This window comes from Rhamphochromis sp. 'chilingali', assembly GCF_963969265.1.
Source record: "Rhamphochromis sp. 'chilingali' genome assembly, chromosome: 19".
Taxonomy (NCBI): domain Eukaryota; kingdom Metazoa; phylum Chordata; class Actinopteri; order Cichliformes; family Cichlidae; genus Rhamphochromis; species Rhamphochromis sp. 'chilingali'.
The window spans coordinates 28492730-28517792 of record NC_137946.1 but is presented as its reverse complement, the minus strand read 5'-3'; the positions used below and the strand labels follow the sequence as shown (position 1 = coordinate 28517792).

Here is a 25063-nt window from a genome sequence, read left to right as displayed (position 1 = left end):
GCTTCTGCTCTTAAAAATTAAATAAACCAGCCGAGCAGTACCAAAGTTATTCTTTAGATGTCATTATATCTGCATGCAAAGTTACCGAAGGCGGTGTAAAAAACAAAACAAAACAAACAAACAAAAATTCTACATCTACATCACTCGCCTCTACAGAACAACATCACTATGGAAGAGCCAGACGATGGAGAGGGAGCCGTGGCTTCGGCAGACTGTTGCACCAGCTGTTAGCGAAGTCGATGATATGAAGGCAGACAGACAGACGTTACAGTACAGGTCGAGTCCGCTTTAAGGGTCACCGCTCACTCACACTACAGGACGTCTAAACTTCCACCAGGAGAAAAAAAATGTTGCCGTTTCAGTCAGAAGTTATTCTTCTGCTGTTAAAGATTTAATCCTTTTACTCAAAGTAGTGTTTTTCCTTTTTAATTTGACTGGGTTTGAGTTCAGACAACACATATTACCCCTAATTACTTTCTAATCTGAGATGACACATTGCACAAACTTTGGTCATTTTATCTCATGCAGTGCGGCATAACTGACAAAAACTGACGCTGTGCATTACCAGCACTATGCTGGGAGACATATTTACTCTTTATCATAGAAACAATATCGGTAAATGTACTTTCTTTTTTGTTCCCCTGGGATGATCATTGTGTTAACTATCAGGACTGAGCAGCTTGAAGTTTCACATTTTGTAAAATTTGTGCTTTAATTCTACAAATTACGTTCTTTTTAATATTCCAGTGATCACTGAATGCAGGGGTTCTTTCCTCGTTTAGATGGGAGTTTAAAAAAAAGTATGAAATTTGTCCAAAAGCGCTCCACAAGCTGTTCTCTGTGAACAGAAGTTACAAATTTTATCTGAAGGAGTGAGTTATAGTGTGTCATACACACAACTTCAGTTGACTCCACGTGTTTACTTTTTTTTCTACCCTGGAAATTACAAGCACCTCCTTCTCAGTGCCATCATCGTCTCAGGTGTAGAAAGATTTTATGACTCTATAATCATGTAATGTGACACAGTGGCCCATCAGAACAGGAAAAACTTGCCCAGTCTGAACTCTGACTTGTTGATGAACCAATCGGGTTTTCAGGATGACAGAGACGCGCAGAGATCAGAAGCCCGTAAACAAAGGAGAATAAAACGGTGGAGCGTCTGCCCGGCTCATTAATGGGACTTTTAACACTGTGAGCACACACTTGGACCACACTACATCTCTTTACATTGATCTAAATGCGGCACAGTTTGGATCAGACAAGAGCACAGGTGCAACTTTGTGACGACTACAGTCTGCCGTTTCTAACAAAAAAATGTAACTTGAGGTTTTGACGTTGGTAGATTTTCTTTGATCTTTACTGATGTTGCTGTTTGTACAGTTTCAGACCAGTCTCACCGGCCAATAAAAAGCACCAAAGTTTCGGCAGAAGTGATCAATGAATGAGAAGGCGATGTAAGACAAACAGTGAGAGTATCGTTCAAATATCTGCTTTATAACGTCTCTTCTCTCTGGAAGAAACAGTTTAACGCACCAATGTTTTTTGTTTCGCTCCGTTTTATTAAACGGGGCTCACTCGGTTCAGGTGTGAGCATCTTAAGTAGGACTGTTGAGTTGGTGCAACAGCCTGCTAAACCTTTAATGGGGGGACGGGGGGGGGGGGGGGGGGGGGGGCACAAAGCTACAAGAACAAAAACAAAACAAACAAATAATACTTGGAATGATAACCGAAGGCTTTCTCGTTTTTATGTGTGCCCCTGGTTTTTTTTGGAGAACAGTTTTGGTGTAACGGAGTGGTGGAACATCGACTTTGAGTGTTTTCATAGCTTTTTTTTCTCTTTTGTTTTTACAACAAAGCACATGGAGACATTACTTTATCGTATAATATCATCATGCTTTCAGAGGACAAAATTTTAAAGAGAGAGAAATAGAGAGAGAGAGAGAAACTGCACCACTTGTGTCCCTGTTGAGATATCCCCACCCTTCCCAAGAGCAGCTGATAGAGAGGTCTCATATTTTACTGGATTTTTGTTTACTTTTTTTTTTTCCTTTATTTGGTCCCCGGTTCCTCTTCAGTTTTTACGAATGTCAGCATAGACCACGGGCTCCATCTTATGGAAGGAGTTTTTGCTGCCTGAGTGATCCAACTGGGCGTATATCACCGGGCCCTGGAGGACAAATGAGATGCAGAGCAGAAAAGAAACACAGTCAGCCAATGACACAAGTAGATACAGAAAGAAGCAAATAATAAACGGCAACCTTTATATCACTTTACGCACATGGGTGATTAAAGAAGCCCAAAGTCAGAAACCTAGGTGGTTTTTCTTTGTTTGTTTGTTTGTTTTTTTAAATGGAGCTTCTGACTGGGAGACAACAGCTTCTTATAGTTTGACTTAATTAGTGCTTAGCTGTGGAGATGTAAGGGCAACACATACACACAGATAAAAAGGCTTAGATAATTAGTCCATATTTGGATAATTACTTAGCAATTACAGGGCCTCTGAAAAGTGGCTTACATTAGTTTTTTTCCACATTTCCTTCCCACTCCTATTAACAGCTTTGGCACTGGTTATACAGTAATAATGATAATAGTAACATTACACTGCCAAAATATGGAGTGTCACTCGATATACAAGTATTTAACATGTGTCTCACAAAGACAGGAAGAGGAACTCTTTAGCACCTCATGTTTTGATACCTGTATTCGGTTTATAGGCTTTAGCTGTGATACAATAGTTTCCAAACTTCTGGGATAGATGCTGAATATTTTATCTCATCTTACTGCATTTAAGATGATTTTAAGGGGGCAAGCTACAGCTGGCCGTGGTAATCGTTCAGACTTGCCGTGATTGAGATTTAGAGCCTTGGGTGCTTCCTAAAGAGAAGCGTGACCAATACACCACAAAAGTGCAGGACTGCCACGGGATCATCACTGCACGCAGACTATACAGTACAGTGTAGTGAGAGTGTGACAGCCGTGACTACAGCCGCAGAGACAGTCTTTCAGTGAGAAAGCTGGTGAACCAGCTCCTCTGTTTCTCTTTCTAAATATAAATGGTGCAGACCGGTGCCCGCGCAGCCGCAAGTTGGGAACGTGTGCTGCACAATACACGATACTGTATCATAAAAACGGCTCTGCACGGGTCACAGGAAATGCAAACGTTATTGTGAGGGTTAAAAAAAGTACTGCAAAGTAGAGCAAAAGTTATCAAAACATCAATTTAAAGGGAAAACCCCCCAAAACAAAGCCAAAAACACCCCACGCTTTAAGAGACTCGAAAACTGAACAGCAGTCCCGTGTCTGTGTGGGATAGTCTAGTCTTCTTTTTAAAATAAAAATAAAAAATAATAATAACAAACATAACTATTACTGAGAAAATAAGGGGTTTTTTTGGACAGTAAACCTAAAATTGTTGAGTGTTGGTTGGCTGATCAGGATAAAACCGATGACATGCTGGCCTTAAGACGAATGTAAAAGTTGTGCTTGACACTGATTTTTCTAATATTACTTATTATCATGGATAAGTGATTTTGATGAAAGGAGATTTCACATTTAAATATAGCAGAAACTAAAAAAAATTTCCGCCTTCATGTATTATTTAGAGGAAACACTTCACTAAAAACAATAAATAGTCAAAATCTGCCCTAAGATTAAAAATAAATAAATAAATTCTCACTGTGACCACTGGGTGGGGGACTCTATAGTCTGTAAATAACTGTCCTTCACCTTTTTTCCATTTTATCTACATTTTTCAGTTTTTGTTAAATTATTCTGACGCCTTTCACTCGCACTTTAGAAATCAAATCCAATTTGTTGTTTTGTTTCATTTCAAGCAAAATTCACTCGCAGGTTTGAAGATTGGTTCTGCTCTCTGTCGTATTAAGACAGCCCACTGAAGATTTCTCAGGGTGAGTTGACTGTTTGATTTGCTAAAACAGATCAATTATTCAGCTGATAAATCAGAGAAATATCAATAAAGGGAGAACACACATGAGAAAATTTCAGTCTATTAGCTAAACACAAGAAATGCAACACCTGATAAATAACTGTTCATGTCTAAAAAAGTAAACTAACAATAGCATTTGGGGCAATCGTGGCTCAAGAGTTGGGAGTTCGCCTTGTAATCGGAAGGTTGCCGGTTCGAGCCCTGGCTCAGACAGTCTTGGTCGTTGTGTCCTTGGGCAAGACACTTCACCCGTTGCCTACTGGTGATGGCCAGAAGGGCCGATGGTGCGATATGGCAGCCTCGCTTCTGTCAGTCTGCCCCAGGGCAGCTGTGGCTATAACTGTAGTTTGCCTCCACCAGCAGTGTGTGAATGTGAGAGTGAATGAATAGTGGTATTGTAAAGCGCTTTGAGGGTCCCTTTTTTAGGTTGTTTTTTTGGCCAAACAATAAAAAACATGAATGGAAACAACTGAAAATAAGATTACATACCAAATAAAATTCATATAAAATCAGAACTAAATATTACGGACGGATAAAAAGTTTTTTTCAGTTGTATTTGGATACGTTGTCCACATAAATGTGACCACCTTCCAGTAAAACAGAGGCAGCCACTGGTTTTTTGCTCCTTCCCTTCGTCCCCCAACTCATACCTGTAGCGGACCCGAGGGACTGGTAGATCTGGAGCCCTCCACTCTGGACTCCACCTTCTTTCGAGGCTGCGGAGCCTGAGAGTTCACGCTTTCCAAGGACGTACAGCTAGTTTAGGTGTAACGGAGTCGAGCAATCATTGGTGCACAGTCAAAGTGAGACGAACACAAATAATGGACAAGACAAAAACAAAATCATGAGACATGAGAACATGAAATGCTGCAGCTGAGCGCCGACTGGAGGTGCACCGATGGGATTTAGACCATATCAGATTGGTGGGTGTGCAATTTTGGAAGCACATTTGCAATCAAATAAAATCCAAATTAAGATATTTTGATGAATATTTTTATGACTGATTCTTTAGCACAAAGGTTACAGTTTATAATTTTGTACTTAATTCATAGTGTAATATAATTTAGCTTCTTTAATTTTATAGATAAACCTTATCTCCATCTCCACCCATAACAGTTTAGCTGTTTTAGTTTTATCTGTGTGATAGTTGCATTTTTTCCCTTTTTGGTTTTGAATTTTTTTTACAACAACAACAACAACAAGGTAATAATTGTGGCTCAGTCACACTAGTATGAAAAAAACAGGACTGAAAATTTGACTACAAAAATATTCATAGTTGCTTAGTGATTGCATTGAACCAGCTGCAAGCAGTTGGAACAATTACAGTCGCAAGCCAAATACACAGCTCATCTGTAGGAGAACTGGTCTCCAAACAATTGTGATCAGACTCAAACGGACTGCAGTTGCTTTCAGGCAGATTAGCAAAGGTTTGCAAATTACTGTCATCTAATTTATAAATGCAGACCGCTTGCCAACCCATCGCAATCAAGCAAAGTAAGTTTGCACTGATGAGTCCAACTAGTGTCTTTGCAAATCTCTTTCCAGGAGGTCAACGAGACTGCAAGTTCACTGCACACAGCTGCAATAATTTGGGTCACTGCACGTCTCCGACCAGTTTTCCCCAGTGTGACCATGTGGGAGATCTTATATTACATTATCATTTGTAATATGTGGTTTATAATCTGAATGTGAAGCCTGGTGATTTCTCTGATACTGAATTTATTCCACTTGAGGACTTACGGATTAGGTTCTTGGCTCAATAAAATTAATTTTTTATTTAACTAATTAAAACTGTTTTCTAGAAATCTGAAGGTCTGTGCTTTGGCTCTAGAAAACTGTACAAATATGTACTATTTTCCAACATTCAACACTAAAACTACCAGTATTGCTGAATGTAATGTAATGAGCAGGGCAACAAATATAGCCACTGATTCAACTGTTTTAATATGTAGAGCAGAAGTACAACAATGGAAATTAACCCAATAAGGTTTATTAACATTCTCCATTGTTTATCTTACTGTACCGCATCTGAATTACTTGATTTAGAGTATATACTCATCTAAATTATGGATAAATATTAGTAATTAATAATACTTTTACAAAAAGTTAGTGCAAACATATAACATAACCAGTCATTAGATGCTCTTCTATTGTAATGATATCTTAATTAATGACAGTTAATCACATAAAAGCAAAGACTGATTGATCAGTTAATACATCAGCAAAAGATTATAAATCTAAATGTTTATACTAAGTTTTATTATTTCTTCCTCAGTATGAAGAGAAAACCAAATATTTTTGATTTTAATCAGTAGCTCAAGCAAACCTCTCAACAAATATTCAATTAAAATTTTATTTTATAACATATAGAACAGACAAAACAATAAAATGCCAATCCGTTTGTGCTTGAATCAATGCTTATTTGATCCAATTTAATTTCTCAGTCTAAGGGTTGTAAATCTTAAGTCAAGCAGCCAATCAGTGCAACTCTAGTAAAGGCAACAGGGGAGAGAGGCAGTTTACCTGAAAATAACAACATGAATGCTAAATGAACAATGAGAGGCCAAAATTTCAGCCCATTAAGATGACTGAACACTGCCCAAAAATAAATAAATAAAAATCTGTAAATACTGTTGTCAAATAAACATGTTTCATGAGGGGGAAAAAGCTGACGATGGGTTAGTCTCACTGAAGCAAATGAGAAAGACACCGTTTAGTTTTGTATGTTAGTGGCAAACGATGGATAAAAGTTCTACACAGTTAAATAACCTGGTTACATGTTTAAATGGTTTCCATCGGCCTGGAGACTAGGCTGCCTCTAGCTTGTCCTATTTATAAAATAGTCAAAAAAGTGAATTAAAGAATTAAAGTTTTATCTTCTCAGCTAATATATGTTACGTACATCGGCAATTAATTAAAAGTATTCTTTATTCCATGTAAATGAGGGTCAGGATGATCGGATAGGTTAGTGTAGGTATCATAGCAGGTTAATGGCTCTACATTAATCCTGTCTAACATTAAACATTAAGCTGTTCTAAAGACAGTAAATCTGCCTAAAAGAGACATTGACTGTAACCAGGTCAGAGGTGTGGACTCGAGTCACATGACTTGGACTCGAGTCAGACTCGAGTCATTAATTTTATGACTTTAGACTTGACTTGAAAAAATGTTCTAAGACTTGTGACTTGACTTGGACTTTTACACCAATGACTTGGGACTTGAATTGGACTTGAACCGGTTTACTTGAAAAGACTTGATATTTTACCCCAAATATAAAATTTAACATGCATATTATATAGAGATTGAAAATGTGACGTCATTCACGGGTAGAACCGCAAAGGATTCTGGGAACTCGTGGCAAGCGGTACTAGCGCACGCAGGCTTTCAATTAAAATCAGTTATACAGCGATAAAAAGAAACACAAAAATGTCAAGAAGCCGTTGTATTATTAACTGCAATAGCCGGTCGCATGACAGCCACGGGAAGCCGACGGGTAAAGAGATCGGTTGTTATCGGATTACGTCGTTGAAGAGAAATTGTTCAAGCCATGTTTCCGAAGTAACAAAGATGCGACGGATGGCCTGGATTGCAGCCATTCAAAGATCAAATATAACGTCCCAGAACACTCCAGCTCACAGGTTAGTCTGCTCCAAGCATTTACACGAAGGTCAGTGTTTTTTAGTAGTTAATACGTCATTTTCATAACATAATTGGTGATATAGGTTACAAGCAAGTCTGGCGCTGAACAGAAATTGTCGCGCTATGCTCCTTTATTTATTGTGCATAAATAGTGAATTGTCCTGACACAATATTGCGTTTCGCTTCTGTTATTATGGTACATTGACAAAAACATATACTTTTATTCACAGGATAAAACAGGTTTTTTGTATCACTAATTGCCCAGTGCGATTACAGCATACAATATTATTGTCACTGCTACATTTCTGTGATGGGTACCAGAAATTATTTCCACTACTAATTAATTACCGTTGAGCTCAAAGGTCCTATTAATAAACGGTTAAGGAATGTGTATTTATGACGACGATTTGTGAGACTGGTAAACTTATGATACGTACGATGGTCTTTCGTTCTACACGGTGCGTTTCAAGGTCCTGCACCCATCTGTCGGTAAACTGTACCTGGGCTTGTTGCAGTGACCGGAAGTTACTAAACTTCATGAGTGTGTGCACTCACTCCAAGAACCGTATGATTATAAATATGCATATAAATATGCTAAGATGAGATAGCTGACTTCATCTAACTAGCAAATGTTGTCCAGGCTACGTTGGTGATACAGTTTTTTTTAATGTGTATGATATTTTTGTCATGCGATTTTAAAGCTGGTCCTACAACCGCATCCAAGAATAACATGCAGCTTATCTCAGAACTGTCGGTGAAAATTATTCTTGGAGCTAGGTTTAATTGAGCTGCATTTTAAAGAGGTGCAATTTCACAATTTGTGTATATTTTCTAAGTTCACTATTTTGTCATGTGTTGAGAAAAACACAGATTTTAAAATTACATGGTCTAATATTTACATTTAGCATATAACTGCAACATTATTTTTTCTTTTTTTTTTTTTTAAAGACTCGAAAGGACTTGAAATTCAAAGTTTCAGACTTGTGACTTGACTCGGACTTTTACACCAGTGACTTGAGACTCGACTCTGACTTGCCTGACATTACTTGAGACTTGACTTGAGACTTGAGGATAAAGACTTGAGACTTACTTGAGACTTGCAAAACAATGACTTGGTCCCACCTCTGAACCAGGTTACTTAATTACATATAAATGCATTAAACGACAATGTCTAGATTAAATGGCAACAAGCTCAACATGCTTGTAGAAGGTGTTGCTGTGAAGTTAGTGGTGTTAATACAATTTAATGGAGGGAAAAAAAAATGACTGGCACCAGTGAAAACAGCCACCCCACAGATCCCTGTTAGCTCAGCTCACAGGCTCAACCCACTCAGCAGCCAAGCAGAAGGTGCCAGATTTTTCTTTCTTACTCAGTCAGAAGCAAGTGCTGGTGCCTGAAGTAGAACTGTTTCCACACAAAGCATTAGCACTGGCATGGCTCCACAAATTTCAAGGTTGAGCACAAAACTATCAACAAGAAATTTGCAGCTGCATTGACAAGAGAGACCTCTCAGCGAGTGCAGCTTCTGCTTTGCAACCTTTAGTGTTCAAACCTTTTAAAAATGTGGGCCAATTCTCAAAAGACAGGGCCTCTCATTGACACCTTCCTGGTGGACAAGAGGGACATCTCTCAGATTTGTGGCTCTTTTGTTTATACCTCAGATGAAGAAAGAGTTTCTATGGCATGCGAGGTAGACGTGGTCAAAAATACCTCAGGCATGCAAAGTCTGGAGTGGACACTTTTTTAAAAACAAACGTGTTAATAATTAGTACCCACCAAACACCAGATACTGTAAAGTGTTAGAGCTATACAGAGGGTCTAACGGGGAAAAAACCAACCTCTCAAGTGAAATATTACTGAAAACAAAACAATGATTCAGGAAACCAGTATCATCTGTTTAACTTACCTTTCATTTTAACAGCATCAAGTATTATTTTTACATCAGTATAATGAATACATAATGTGAGCATTAAACATCAAACAAATCAGGTAAAGTTACTATCAACAGACACAAATAACCAAAGAAAACAACCCAATTATAATTCAGTTATAATTCAGTCAGTCAGTGGGGGTATTTTTCTGTATTCACAGGAGATTAACATTAACATATTCTCGTTGCTAGCTATCAATTAAAATACCACTTGCTGTTTATCATTATTGTTACAGGATGTGCGGATGAAGCACTTACTTTATGGATTTAAAACATCTCATACAGCTGTAGATATAAAGGATTTTACAGGTGAAACCACTGTCTGCGGCACACAAGACAAAATATTCTCAAATCTTTTAGAAATGTTAAACTTTAATACTGTCTAAACTGTATTTATGAACACCTGCAGACCCTGCATGGATCTGGATTCATAACGGTAAATAAATAACTAAATAACACACAAAATTCACTATTAACTACTTTCTGTAGAAAACTGATAAAAGTAATTGCAGTAACTGAGTCACATTGAGAACGAAATTAATTTTACTGAAAAAAAAAAATCTTAGTAGAGTTGGCGAGTCAGAAAAATGTACATCATTATCACGTGTGCATCGCTCACACAAGATCAATATTTCATACTTAAATATAATGATAGTGTCACACTTATAGTGAAACTACTAGTACAGATATAAAGGTGTAAATCATATAATTGTAGTATTCAGTATTTACCAACTTCAAAAACTTTATTGCTCTTTATGATGTATCTTTATATTTTTATATCTATAATATAAATATGGAGCTTAAAGCTGCTAAGAACAAAAATAAATAAACTAACAAGAGTTTGACTGCGACTATGTCTGGATATATATGAGTGCATCACCAAATAGTTGTTTTATCAAGTGTACATATGTGTTACATTTATTAAATGTGCGTTCAGCTTATAACTGCATAACGTTGGCGTTGAGAGTGAAGCTACTTTTAGGTTCTGAATATAGTTTTTAAACTTTTGAAAATTTTGCAGCTTCACTGTAGTTGAGGTCATCGGTAATCTGGAACAGCGTAAAGTTGAACGGCTCACTTACCCTTCGTAATCATGGCGGTTGTGAAGTACCCTCATGACAATGCAGGCCGCCACAGCAATCAGCACAAGCACCAATAAAGCACCACAAACTCCTGCAACTATAAGCGTGGTGTTGTTCTGCGAATAAGACTCTGGGGAAAAACAAACAAACAAACAAACAAACAAACAAACAAAAAAAAACACACACAATGAAGAACATTCAGGATCAGTCCACCCATCCATGATATTCCAGACATTCCCAGCCACACCTAACATTTCATCCTGGGGGATTCTGAGGCTTTCTCAGGGCATCTCACTAGCGGGTACTGGGTCTACCCCAGGGTCTCCTCCCAGTTGGGCATGCTTGGGAGGCACCCAGGAGCCATCCTAACCAAATACCCGAAACATCTCAACTGGCTTCTTTCGACGCGCAGGGCCAACAGCTCTGCGGGACCGTGCAAAAGTCTTGAGTCAACTAACAGACTATTTTGTAATGTTTTAAAGTGGTCCAGAGTTTCCAAAAATGTTGGACTAATTACTCACAGATTATGACAAAACTGCCCAACATTGTGAAATGTACGGATATTACACACGCAAACACAACAAAAGAGTTTCATCTTACTTAGTTTGATAATGGATTTCAGAATGTCCTCCAAACTAAAACAAATTAGACTTCATGTGAAAGACCCACATCACCCAGTCACTGTAAATAAAGCTACGCTACTATAAATAAAACACTTTTAAACCCCATTCCTGGAAATTAACATCACAGATGGGAGTGGTGCTTAAACCTGAGTATCCAGTAGTATTAAAAGCTGGAACCACACTAAGGCAGCTCTTTGTTAGAGCCAAAGCGTGTGAAGATAAACAGAATTGTGCGAATAATAATTTCAAAGTAAAAAGTAGATTTCAGAATACAAAAATAAGATTGTGAGCACAAGGCTGACTCGGTTCCTTCATCATGTATAAATACAGTTATGCTACCATAAATAAAGCACAAAACTTGAACCCCCAGGCCTGGAAACCAAGAACACAGCTGGGCGTATCACTGAAAGCTGAGCAACAAAAGCTGGAACAATACCAAGGCAGCTCATTGTGAGAGCCAAAAGAAACTGCGGCTAAAACATAGCGGACAAACATCTTGAGAAAGTTGAGGGTAAACAGGAATGTTTCCTCTGGATGAGTCCGACTCTACCAGAGGAAAAGGGGAAAGATGCAGAGAAGACAGCGCGAATGGTGCGAGAGCCAACACACATGCTCTATTTAGACTCTTTATTGCTTCCTAGATACAGATGTTTGGTACAAAGAAAAACCTCAACCTGCGAAAAGGTGCAGCCACATGTAAAGCAGACAAGCCATCACATGCACATGTGGTCTTCAGCTGAGTGAACACAAACAGTGGTTGTGCAGTGATTTGCCATATGTGCTTGAATAGCTTGCATTTATTAGTCTTTTCTCATTAACTGATGATATTTGATGTGTTTATTTTGTACCTTTAATGAATTTCACCTTTAACTGATCAAATGGAGTCATTTATTACCTCAGCTATGTATGTAAATGTACCGTTGTGATCATTTTAATCATAAAAATGTACGTCTGATCTACTTCTCCTACAACTTTTTATAGTTTCCTTTATTTTCCTTTTGTTTTTCTTTTACAGGATTTGGCCCATTGATGTGCCAAAGATAATGGAAAATTGTATATGCAACATTAAAGGCTTTTATTTTAGTGCAATTTTCCACCTCAGATTACTACAATGTGAACCCTGGCTGACAGACCTAGTCACAACAAGATTCAGAGATATGCTGAGGTACATGCAGTTTATTAGACAGAGCAGACAATCAGGCCGTGGACTTGTTGCTGCTTTCGGGGCTATATGGATAATGTTTGTTGCCCAGTTACCCAAATACTATCTCTCTGGCAGGGAACAGAGTGGTCACACCCACTCGGTGATGAAATCACAGTTCTTGTGGTCAAAATTCTGTGATTTGAGCAGTCCATAAAAGGCGCAATGCACTCTAGAGGCTAAAATACTCCTGGTGTGATTTAAAGTTGCGTGAAGGGCCTCAAAAACCTGGTGAATTATGGGGTAAAGCCAGAAAATGATTGCATTTTTCATTCCTGATTGGCAATTGCAACTTTACAAATCAGTTTGATCAGGAATATGAGAGAGAATAACACAAATATCTGTCGAGGGACATAGTGAACGGGTTTAGTCCATCACTCACACAGCATATAAAAACAGTATGTGTGTGCCCCTTTTTGCAATGCACAAAAATGCCAATGCAAGTGGAAACCTGCTCTCACGAAAGACCAAAGGTAACGTCCTTTTCCTGTAACAGGATGGCATCAATAAATCTCTAACGAGCTTGTCGCCAAACATTGTTTCTCCGTTGTTGTTTTTTTTAATTAATCATAACTTTACCCACATCTAATATGAACACACAACACTGTAACATAATGCTCAATTGTAACATGTAATAAGGGATTTTTTTATGGCATGCGAGGGAATAAATGTGAGCCCATAAGAAAAAAGAAAAGCATTTTTGCAGCTAAATACGTCACTGTGTGCTGTTTAGTGCCAGCAGGCAGAGTAGCACTTTTATTCTTGACAGTCTTTCATTTATCTTTTGAATTTGGGCGATATGGATCTAATGTTTACAGATGCCTAACAGGAGATTCAAAGAAAGTTTGCAGTTAATCCGGTTTGAACTGCAAGTAGTACAAAAGCATGTCGCAACAGCATTCCTAGATAAACCATTAAGTAGTCCAGGATTTAACTTGTTACAGGTGGTGCAATCGACACACTGTGGTTAAGATGGCCACGATCCAGTCCATCATGTTTGATTGGCTAGTGAAAAAGAAAAGTCCCCTCTTTGCCTGGAAACACAAGCGATAGTGCGCAGAGGCTCACACTGTGCTACACTGTGTTTTCTCGCCATCCAATCAGCATGTGTGTGAGCAGAGCCCTGCTGAGTGGGTGAAAACAACTGACGAGTGTCTGTTCAAGGCCGCAGAGTAGCAGGAGGCATTTAGAAAGACATCTTTCCCAGCCACACTAACTCAACCTGTCACTGATTTTTCTTTTTATTAATTTTCTACATTTCCAACATTTAACTCTGGTGCATTAATTTCAATGTAAATCTGACAAAAACTCACCTTTCAGCACGACCCTGAGCTCGGTTCGAGCCTGCGTCCCCATCACATCTGGGGGGTTCTTCACGTCACAGAAAAACGTGCCGTTGTCGCTGAAATAAGTTGGGCTCAGCTGTATCGAGACGTCCCTCTTGTTGATGTCCCCGATAAACTGCACGCGGTCTTTGAACTCCTCTGACCCTGGGAATCCTCTCCCACTTGTAAAGTAGAAAATCTACAAAAAGGAAGGAAATGCTGGTGAAAATGTACTCATGTATAAATGGGGACATCTCCGACCCCTGAAGGTTCTCATCTAGATCAGCCGTGTTCTCTAGCAACCACCGAGCAACGGGCTAAAATGACCTGATTTTGTTGATCAAACAATCCCACATTTTTCTCCCCTCAATGCGATTAAATGTACTTGTTTTCGAATAGCAAAAACAGACCAAGCAATACTGTAACATGGACTTTTACTATTAAATAAAATGTATAAAAGTACAGTAATGCTAGATTAAGTAAAAGAACAGACATGTAGACAAAATGCAATAAAGTGTACAATAATTAAAAACCAAAAAACAAATCTCCAGGTACTAAAAACAATAATAATACATTCTTTTGACAATTACTTGAACAAAAATCTCTAATATTTACTGCTTTCTTACCATCGTTTTATATTTGTACTCTATTTGTATTTATTAAAATTATAATTTTTATTCTTTTTTTGTCCTTTTATTTTTTGTATTGGGTTTTACTCATCGTCCAGCACTTTGGTCAACATCTAAGGTGTTCATATGTGCTAAATAAAATGACTTTTTTTGGACACTGCAGACACTGCAGCAATATTGTTCTTATATTTGACATAGATAAATTAATAGATAATTTCCATAATTTAGTAAACAAAGAGGTCAAACAAACTGGTTTCCTGGCTGTGACTATTATTCCTGTATACTGGAACAACAGCTGCCATAAGACAGGAAACTGGAACTGACAGGACATCAAGCATCATGTATGTGAATTGTATGATGATACTGAACTTACTGAACCTATTGCTGCTGCTACTACGATTATAACATAGACGGGAGTTTTTCCTCTGTCATTTGTTTCTCTGGTCTTTGGCCTTGGCTCAGTCACGATGACATGACACATCATACAAAAACAAGGCTTTTTTTGCCACAACTCAACTAGATTTTCTTCTTTACTGCAATCCCAAATTTTGTTTTGCAGTTTTCCTTTTCTTTATTATGGCTGAGGTTTTTTCTTTACCTTCAAAAATTAACACAACAATAAATAAATAAAGAATTCTCTCAAGTTGATGTCAGATAATTTGATTCTTTTGTAGAAAAACAGACAGAACTTGAAGTGGCTTTCATATTGTTGTCAAACTATAAAGGATTAAATATGCTAACAATTATTCAGTTTTATTAGTAATAATTAAAGCAGTAAACCAGTGTCATTCTTGTAGTTCTATAAACATAAATGCAACAAAAAATAGCATTAATGTAATTAAAATCCAACATTAAACTACTAAATAACTTGTAATGTAATTATTTGTACCAATCAGTAATGGTGAAAGCTGTGTTACTGTAGCTGTAGCTTCAATTTGTCTTGCAGCTCATTTCAGATTTTTTAAGGGTTAGTAATGCAACATTAGAAAGTACTGATTGACAACTTCTTCTCTGGATGGAAGTCGATGATTAAAGGCTCTCCTTTGTAGTCAAAATGAAAGCAAGAAAATGATCATGTTATCCCAGCAATTTTGTTTTTATAAATCACCGAAAGCCAAAACTAATGTAGCCTAATTAAATTTAAAATCTTATTGGTTGACGCCCTGGACCGTTTCCTGCATGTCCCCTTTGTTTTCCTAGCTGCTCACTAATGTCAAGTTTGGGTCTCAAGCCAACTTTGAACCTCTTTCACTGCACAATGTCTTAAACAAAAGGAGGGAACACCTCAAACCTGTCTAGGCAGCTCAAAGACGGCCCTGCAGATGTTTACAGGGAAAGTAGGTCACTCTTGATTAGTTTTTTTTTGTACTGAAATGCGTAGAATTTGAAACGCATGCACCAACTACAAATTTTTGGTATCCTGCCATCTCTAATGACAACAGTTGCTTAGTATGTTGGACAATTTTGACATTTGGATTAGAGCTGGGTGATAGAACGATAACGATATGTATCGCGATATAACTTTTACTCGATAGAGAAATTAAGCTATCGCGATAGACCTCGCCGCTCTTGTCCTCTTGAAGAAAGAAAAAAAAAAAAAAAAAGGTCAGCCGATCCAAATTCAGTAGCGCAGAGCCGAACCAATCACAGCCGCAGCGTCACGTCACGTGACTTGTTACGTACAGCACAAGTGCCAAGCCGCACGTGTGTTTGTTTGGGAAGCAGCCAGCGGGTAATGGAGGAAATGAGTGTGCCGACTAGAAAAATCAACCGAGCGTGACCGAAGAGAAAACAGATGATGGTTCCAATGCCGGAGAGATTGTCGAACGGAAGAGCCATAGAGGTTCCGTAGTTTGAAGGTATTTCGGCTATTTCAAGAAACAGAGTAGCGTGCACTGTAAATTGTGCCGAAAGCAAGTCTGGAAATACAATAAACTGGTGCATGCGTCACACTGTGCGCCACGTTATTGTTTCGGTGAAATGAATTTCTACAATACTGTTACTGTTAATTCTACTCTCTGCAGTGTTTAAATGCTTACATATACACACAGTTACTGTCCGTCCACACATACGACTCGGTTCTGCTTCTATGCCCCAGCTTTGTTTACTTTTTCCCACCGAGGCTTCTAGACTTCTGATTGGCCAACATTTCTGCACGGTTAGAAATCTAGCTCCACCTGCTGCTTTGGCATGTTCATAGCAGCGTTTTCCTTCATTTCTGCCTTTATGTGTGGACGGGATTATTTTTTAAAACGAAAACGGAAAATCTCCGTTTTCAAAAATACCCGTGTACGTGTGGACGTAGCCTCAGTCTCTGACTGGAAGCGCTAATTCGTCATTCGGCTTTTGTCAGACTAAAGTAACTGTTAAAACTGTTTGAAAAGCTAAACTATACAACAAGGAGAGATTGAGAATTTCCTTTTAGTTCTCAGTTTATTTGATATTGACAAAAGTTAGTCAGTTTTGTCTGTTCTTCTGTAAAACAAACTAAGATTTATTTTTAGAATTAATATTTTGTTTCTAAGTGGAATTGACAATTTAGTCTGTTTCGTTTGTTCTATTTTGAAACTTAAACGCTTTAGCGGCTGCCTTTTGTGTAGTTTGCAATATTTGCCTTTATTTATCTGAAAAAGTCTCATGTTCCTTAAGTACATCTACCCTGTTGAATTTATTATGGGAAATAAATATTTAAAAACAAGCTGCTGATTATTTCACATTTTACTTGTGAGCAACGGCACATTTAAATCTTACAAATATAGTTATTTGGCTTATATCGTGATAGATATCGTTATCGCCTGAAATGAAAAAAACATATCGTGATATGAAAAAATCTCATATCGCCCAGCTCTAATTTGGATTAATCACAGAATATCTGAGGTACTAGAAAGACCTTTTTTTTTTCAACATTACTGCTGCACAGCCTTTTTCCTTCACTGAGCAGCTTTCCCTTATCTTAGCTTTTTGGTGTTTTTTTTGGACAAGCATCATTTCTGTAGGAAGAGAAGTATTTATTCTGCAAATGATGGGTCTGAAACGTCAGAGAGATTGATGTTTTAAGATACACAGCTCGATGTTACAACATGCTCCAAGTGTAGACTGCGTGTATGTGTTCTGCCATGACTGCTCTGCAAATTAAAGGCCCTTCAGCTATGTCATTATATATGCATGAGTCAGATCACAGCAGACAGACAGGCCCCGCCCAGCCTGACTGGACTGTAAACAAAACTCCTTTGTAGATAGGACATGATCCACACAAACATCCCTCTTTCTTTTCTTTTTTTTTAGCTGCTTAAGAGTTTTAGAGGAATATACACTAATAAGTTCAAGCTACTCACCACAAGTCAATTCTCAGCAGTAACAAATAACACTGTAGGAAAAATATGTAGCTGAAAACTAAAGTCTACAAAGAGATTTAAGTCGACAAAGTGCTATAAGAACTAAAGAGAAAAATGAAAGCATACCACGGGATCCAATTACGATGCTCAAGCAAGATAGCAGCAGAACATAAACAGATGAAAGCAAACGGAAAAATTCGATAAAAACAAATATGTAGATATGTAAAGACAGTACATGGAGAGAGTATAACTGTACCTGATATATTTTTAGAAAAAAAAAAAAAAAAAAAAAAAAAAAAGGCTGGCGCTTAAACTGAAAGCCTACTGAAACCAAATCATAACAATGCGCTCTCACCCATCCCTCAGGGAACAGCCGAATCCGTTCTTCTTGTGTCACGACAGATAAAACAATCGCAGGAAAACATCCTTAAAAACTGTGGGAAATCTTCCCAGAGCTGACACAACCAGCGGGGACTTACCACGTATGGAGATTTGTAGTACTGACTGTCGGGATGACTCGACTGAAAGTTCCAGGTCACCGTGGTGGCTGAGCTGACCACTTCGCTGGACCTAAAGGTGCATCGAAGAATCCCCGTGGTACCGTTCTGTACTATCACCTCAGGATCAGCGTGTATCTCGATCGCAGACGTGGGTCTTGTGACTGTTTGTGAACACAAAACAACAAGTGTAAGCACACAAAGCAGCAAGGGTTCGGGGTTAAACCAACACCACGGCCAGCAGGTATACAATCTAGAAAGGCTATTGGTTTATTTTGTAGTTAGTCTTCCAAGATCCCAAAATGGTTTTTAGTTAGTTTTAATTATTTTTTTTCATAAGTAATTTTTAGGTTTAGTTTTAGTTAACTATAATAGCCTTGTTAATCATCAGTTAATAATCGGAAGCTTGGTACAGTCCCACAGTATTAATAAAAAGGGACAAAATCTGTCTTGCTCATTGTCAGGAACTTCTTTGTTGACGCTTTTCTTTTTCTTCTTTTCTCGTTTCTTCAGTTTCTCCAGATCTTTCTTAGCGAGTTCGATAATGTTAGCAGTCTCCTTCTCGGGGGCCAGAAGAGTGGAGGAAAAGGAGCTGGACCCTCCATAGAACGACTGACGGTTGGAGGCACGGGACAGATTCTTCCTCAAATTCTCACTGATAGCCTCGCTCTCCAGGAGTTTTGCCCGAAGGTCTTCAATCTCTTTAATGTAACTCTGAATCATGTTTCCAATTTTCCTCTGTGCCTCCTTCACCTGCACGAGTTAGTGTGGTCAATGCACCTTAGAATTACATCATATTTTTTTAGTTTTTAGGTTAGGAACTCCGTAACTGTCGTTTGCAGAAAGCATCCTTTATTAAGGTAAACAAAACAAGAGGCATTTTTCATCATTCACCAGCAACATTATAGAGCAGCAGTACTGCTAAAACTATCCCAGGGTTTTTTTAATCATTATTATTCTTATTCTCGTTACCATCTGCATCAGTAATTTTAATCCTCTGTTTGCTTTTCCTGTCATTTGGAGTCCAGCTAGGGAGTGCTCAGCTGAGTCAAGCATTTTAGTTTTCTCATCCTCTGCGGCCTGGTTTTACTCCAATGGTGTTTTTGCCTCAAGTAGTGAATTAAGTGTTGTTACCACTTCTAGCAGGGAATGTTTTCTTTCACAGTTTGTAAAATATTTTGCTTTGTTTGAAGTTGTTAAAATAACTTCTTTGACATCATGACACATATATATGTAAAAACTTAGATTGGTATTAGCACAGATGGCACCATTGATCAAACAGGGCGGACAACTTCGTCAGCCAAACGTCTGTATCAGTCAATATTCTTAAATTCTTAAACCTGAATTAAACTGTGCTGAGCTGAAGGGTTTGGGTTTTTTTAAAATTAAGATTTCTTTTGCTTCCCCCAACACAAAGGGCACAACACATACACATAAGAAAAAGAAACATGTGTCCCTATTAAATTTTAATTTCACTGAATTAAAATATTCAAGTGTCCCTAATTAAAAAGATTTTGTCCAAACCCTGCAGTGGTAGTAACGATTACTGTGAGCATGCCCCAAAATCATAAATTACGGTCTAACCCATCATGCCACTGATCTTTGAACCCTTCTAAACTTCCTCACGCTTGTCCTGTAGAGCTGGACGTTGTTTTAGTACTTCTTGCTTGCTCTTAGCTGGCCTCTGTGTGGGAAAACACATATGTATGAGTCAGAGCACTAAATAAACAACTGAAGTGAGGTCACAGGCAGCGAGACAAGCCTGACACAGATTTTAGTCCGTGTCAGGCTAAAATCTGACGTGGAGGTATCTTATCCAGCCACCTGTAAGATTACTCAAACTATTTTAATGTAACCGGAAAAACAGACGGATGGTTTTACAGCTCTGCTCATTTATCCAGAATCCTCAATTCCCATATTTATGGCTGCATTAAAAGGCAACTTGGTGTTTGATGTTGTGCATAATGTAAAGAGAGACGTACAACTGAGCAACACGGGCTTTCTCTGCTCAGAAACAACCTAAAAGGTATCACAATGGTGATTATCAGCAGTCTCTGCTAAACCAGGCTTCCTGCTTCAGGCGCTGTCACAAGAGTCACATGACTCTCGTGACAGAGCCTGCTTCATTTAGACATTATCAAAGGAACAAAGATAAAGATATAAGACAAAGACATATAAAGAATATTTTTTAAACTGTAAAACGCAGCACTGAAGCTGCAAATAAAGAGACTGAAGTTTCAGACTTTTAGCCAAAAACATCCTACAAAAAGGACTGATTAATTTTCAGAGATTTTCTGGTGTAAACGTAGGTCCGCGAGACTTTGCCGAGTATTCTTTTGCAAGGTTTTTCCACAGTTGTAACATCTCCCTTTGTATATATGTACATCTCTAAGCTCTTGTACTGGAATACAATAAAAACCAACACAATCGTACACTTGTGTCTTCAACCTAGCTGCAGTGGCCGCAGCGTAACACAGCACATTAACCCCCCCTAAAAAAAAAAAAAAAAAAAAAAAAAAAAAAAAAGGTGCAATGCCAGCTCCAAAAGGTATAACCAACCAGCAGGTGAGTGGTTGGTATGCAGACTTGTCTGCAAACACTCGCCAAGAATACCCTCTGAGACATAGTGAAACTACATGGCAAAAAGTTCCATCTTTTGAAATGACTACGGCAATAAGGCACTACTTTGTTTTTGTTTTTCTGGATTTTTAAGTCAGTGTTCACCATTTCCGGCTTTGGATTGCACTTTCTCAAGTCATACTAGCGCTCGGCTAGTAGCTGACGAATATTTGCACACAAGTTGATGACTTGCGTGTAACTCATCGACCTGTCGGTGACTGTGGCAATCTGCTAGTGACCAGGTGCAACCACAGGGAAATTTCTGTTGCAACACCTGCTTTGTGATTGATTTCAACCTCCAGCAACCAATTGCAGAACACACATTTTTCCCAAGCAAATGGTTGATTGCCAGATTATTGCCAACTGTTCTCTAGGCCGGTATGACTTCTTAGAGAGCGATGAACACAGAGCTAATGAAAGCACTTTTTATTTTGATCATAATTATTACAATGATTTAGTGAAAATGTCGCACCTGGTGCCAATTTTAAACCTAAACTGCTCAGACCAGATTAGATTATCTGTTAAATTCAAGTTAACATTGCAACCTGCATCAGATAATGTGATACTCAATCTGATTGTTCTTATAGCTGAGAAAATAGATACCCAAATGTGACCCTGACTAACTGCACAACCTTCAACACCAAATCAGAACCATTTTTTACACTATAAATTGTAGAAACAAGACTGCAGTGCAATACTGGACACATTGGAGACAAATAAATGCAACAAATGTTCTTTAAAAGGCTGTGTGATAAATGTCAAACACTGACTGCACAGCTTGATGATTAATAACCTTACCATAGCAGCTATGAGTAGGAAATGTTTGGCAGTACATTCACCTTTTTGCCACCTTGAAAGGTTTTGATAGAACTATGAATATACAAATCGAGCCACACAAGTATTAGCAAACAGAGATACGTGACTTCCACATCTTGTAATCAGAAGAGCTAGCAGGCCAAGGTATAAAAGCAACAGAGCAATAAGTAGCCTCGGCCGCTTGCAGACATTAGATCCAAGTCTCAGATTTAGACTCGGGGAAACACCGTGCTTCAAAAACAAAAGCAACTCTTAGAGCAGCATATAGTCAGCACACTGCTGAGGCAATCTCACAATAATTTATAAAACGAAAGGAAGTATTTGTCAGATGATATCTGTGATTCAAAGCAGAACACTGTTTTCCGTCTTCAAATTTCAGGAAACAGTTTTAAAAGTTGTTTTTAAGGTTGGCAAAACTGTTTGTGATTTCTGCTCTTAATCTCACTTCACAGAAACATCCTGTCCAAAATCAAATAAAGTGACTGTCAACTGCTGAGCCGGCTAATTTGCAATTTCATGCACATCCTTTCTAAAATGCCAGATCATGTTGAGCCTGTAAAAGCCGAGTGATCTAACGATGATTTAAATGTAATTTGAAGTGAAAAAAATAAACTAAACTACAGAAAAAAAGAAAGAAAGAAAAACAGCTGGATTATGCAGAAGATAACCTGCTAGTGTTTGAGTTTAGAATTTATCTTTTTAAAAAAGGTTGCTCTCCATAATCTGCACTTCATACTTTCTGTGCTTTACCACAAGGTTCAATTTTTAGGTGGTGTAATTTTCTATTTGTGAACCTAGAACTTCTTCTTTCAGTTGTACACCAGCATTAAAGACATACTTTGACCTAGTCATCCTAAAAGCTGCCGTTTTAAACTGTTTCTGCCTTTTTAAATATTAGATGGCAGAGACATGTTCAACATTTTTCTTCACAAACCTTATTAAATCATTGTTTTATCGATTATTAACCGCTCTTTATACATTGCTTTTTCAATATAGTGTGGTCAAGCATCTTTTAAACAAACTAAATCTTAATCCTTCAGTTCTTAATAACTTCGGACCAATTTCTTAACTTTAATCACAAATTACAGAGATTCAGTTCTTTTGAAAAGCTTCACACATCTGCAGCTCACATTAACTGTGGTGTACCACAAGGTTCGATTTTAGGTCCTATGGTGTTTTCTGTTTTTATGCTAGCATTTGTGTGCCTAAATGGCAGTTTGGAGAAATTTCAATAGGGTTTTTGAGCTCTACACAGCACAGAAAAGAGGTTCCTCGAGGTAACCAAACACCTTCTTTTAAACAACATAAAAGGCCACTATATCTTTTTAGACATAAGAGCAGTTTTCAATACAACAGATTCTAGGATTTTAATAGATGGGTTGGGATCAGGGACAAACCACTTGGTTTCATTTTTATCTCTTGGGAAAAAAAAAAACCCCAAAAAATTATCTAATAAGAATATGCAACTTATGGTACACCATAAGGTTCAATTGTAGGTCTTATGTCATTTGTCATTTATTTCGTTTTACTACACCCACATCACAGATCTAAATTCCCATGAAACCTGCTGATCATAAAAACTTGTTTTAAACTGTCTCATCATGTGAAATGTTGGACGGTGCATTTTCTTAAATCAGTTAAACCCCAAACAACATCCCTCTCAGCTCCACACTGTTTGGTCTTGTTTTCTCCAAATAAGAACTATCTTGAGAGAAAAACTGATACTTTCACATTCAGACCTGGATGAAGTATACACACTAAATTGTGGATTACAGTCAACACTTTCCTAACACATACTGTTAAAACTACTCAAATTGAATGCAAATATAATTTTTCCAATGTTCAGGATGTTAAAAATGTTTTAAAAAATTAACTACAGATAAATTAGATTAAAGTGTATGTTTTCCTTCTTAAGATGCACATTTTGAGCTGCTAAATGTATAGCACAAAACGGCTTAGCCAAAGTAATGAATGCAAGTTCGTGCTGTAGTTCACAGCTTTTTATATTACTATGCGACCAAACTGTGCGAGGGCACATATACCCTGTGCCTGAATAGAGGGCCCCTGGTCATTTCAGTCCGTGCCTCTCACCAACTTGCAGGCAGCTGCAGTAACACGTAGTTACAACACGAAGCCACTATTGTGCTTCCTGCCAAAAGCAAAAAAAAAAAAATAGTGACGCAAATCTGGCAATCCAAAGCGAAACTTCGCGCAAAAATCATGTCCCCGCCGTTGTGATGCTACGTGTACCATTAAGTACACAGTGTTTAGTACCCAACATACTTCGTTATCTGGGTCAAAATACGGTTAGCAAACGACGAAATGAGACGTTATCGCGGGGGCTGGATGCTGTGCTAGTCCACCTGCATGCAGATTAAAAACTGTCTTAGTGTGCTGTTCGATTATGTAAATAAAATAAGAATTGATTGGTAGCTCTATTGGTAGACGACATTTCACAGGTGACACGTAAATACCGTTGAGACACACGCCTAACAAAAGCTCTATTCAGAAATCAGCGTTTAAACGGCTTTACTTTAAATTCTGGTTACATGTACGACAGCGCACACTTTTAAATATCTCCTGCCTTACTAGAACATTTAAATCAAATCGGCATGGGTCTTAAAACACCCAGGGACTCTTATTTCAGCTAAACAGCTGGTTAGCATCGCTACTTTCCACGCCTGAACCCACCTTCACCTTCCGCAGGACGACGCGGCCAGGGGCGGCAGCCACCATCCTGTGCCAATCTCCATTCAGGTTTTAGTGAATTTAACAGATTGCATTTTCTGTAACACTGTCTCTCACATACGGTGGAGTCTCTAACCCATATCCCAGTTTAAAAAAAAAAATCCGGGCAGTGTTAAAGATAGTTTCTCGCTTACGAGGCTGAAGAAAGGCGTGTTAACTCTTAAAGGATTGGGAATAGAGGTGTAAACGCTGCTAGCCTGCTAACCTGAGATCCCACCTAAAATAATGAACTCAAACGTTTACAAATGGAAATTTAACCCAAGCGGGGCTTCAACACTCACCCAAAACAACACAAAGCGTAAATCCAGTAAATAATATACGCTTGCGAATCGTATTTGGCCATTTGGACTCCATTATGTGGTTGTAAACAGGAGTAGTTGCTCCGCTTTTTTTTTTTCCTCCACCCTCCACTGTCCTAGTGGTTTCTTCTTTTTCGCTGCGGGTACAAACAAATATGGGTGCGGCTGCTGCTGCCCCCTATAGAACGACCAGACGAACTACACATAACTTCTACCAACAGACAGCAAACAAAAGGAGGATTTCATGAATAAAAGTGAGCGCTTTCTGCCTGAGGCTAACAGTATCAGTTATATTTTAAACCTTTTTCTCTTCAATGAAACCAAACTAAACTGAAGAACAGAGGGTGGTATATAAGGGCGGAGGGAGGGGCAC

General features: G+C 38.3%; 1 protein-coding gene across 1 annotated transcript; it reads right to left on the bottom strand.

Moving 5' to 3' along the window:
* Positions 1–1103: 1103 nt before the first annotated feature.
* On the bottom strand, positions 1104–24829 carry mpzl1l (myelin protein zero-like 1 like). The gene is made up of 6 exons (XM_080866466.1): positions 24673–24829; positions 18191–18372; positions 13736–13946; positions 10599–10728; positions 4597–4702; positions 1104–2167 (listed from the first exon to the last, which is right to left on the bottom strand). The coding sequence occupies exons 1-6, from the start codon at positions 24743–24745 to the stop codon at positions 2072–2074; spliced, it is 798 nt and encodes a 265-aa protein (XP_080722592.1). The 5' UTR covers positions 24746–24829; the 3' UTR covers positions 1104–2071.
* Positions 24830–25063: the final 234 nt, after the last annotated feature.

Bases quoted from the DNA above. Each gene is read 5' to 3' on its own strand.
- mpzl1l (XM_080866466.1), bottom strand. From the start codon at position 24,745: ATGGAGTCCAAATGGCCAAATACGATTCGCAAGCGTATATTATTTACT. The intron at 10,729-13,735 runs GTGAGTTTTTGT...GTTTTTCCCCAG, and splicing joins GCTCAGGGTCGTGCTGAAAG to AGTCTTATTCGCAGAACAAC. The intron at 2,168-4,596 runs GTATGAGTTGGG...TTTGTCCTCCAG, and splicing joins GTCCCTCGGGTCCGCTACAG to GGCCCGGTGATATACGCCCA.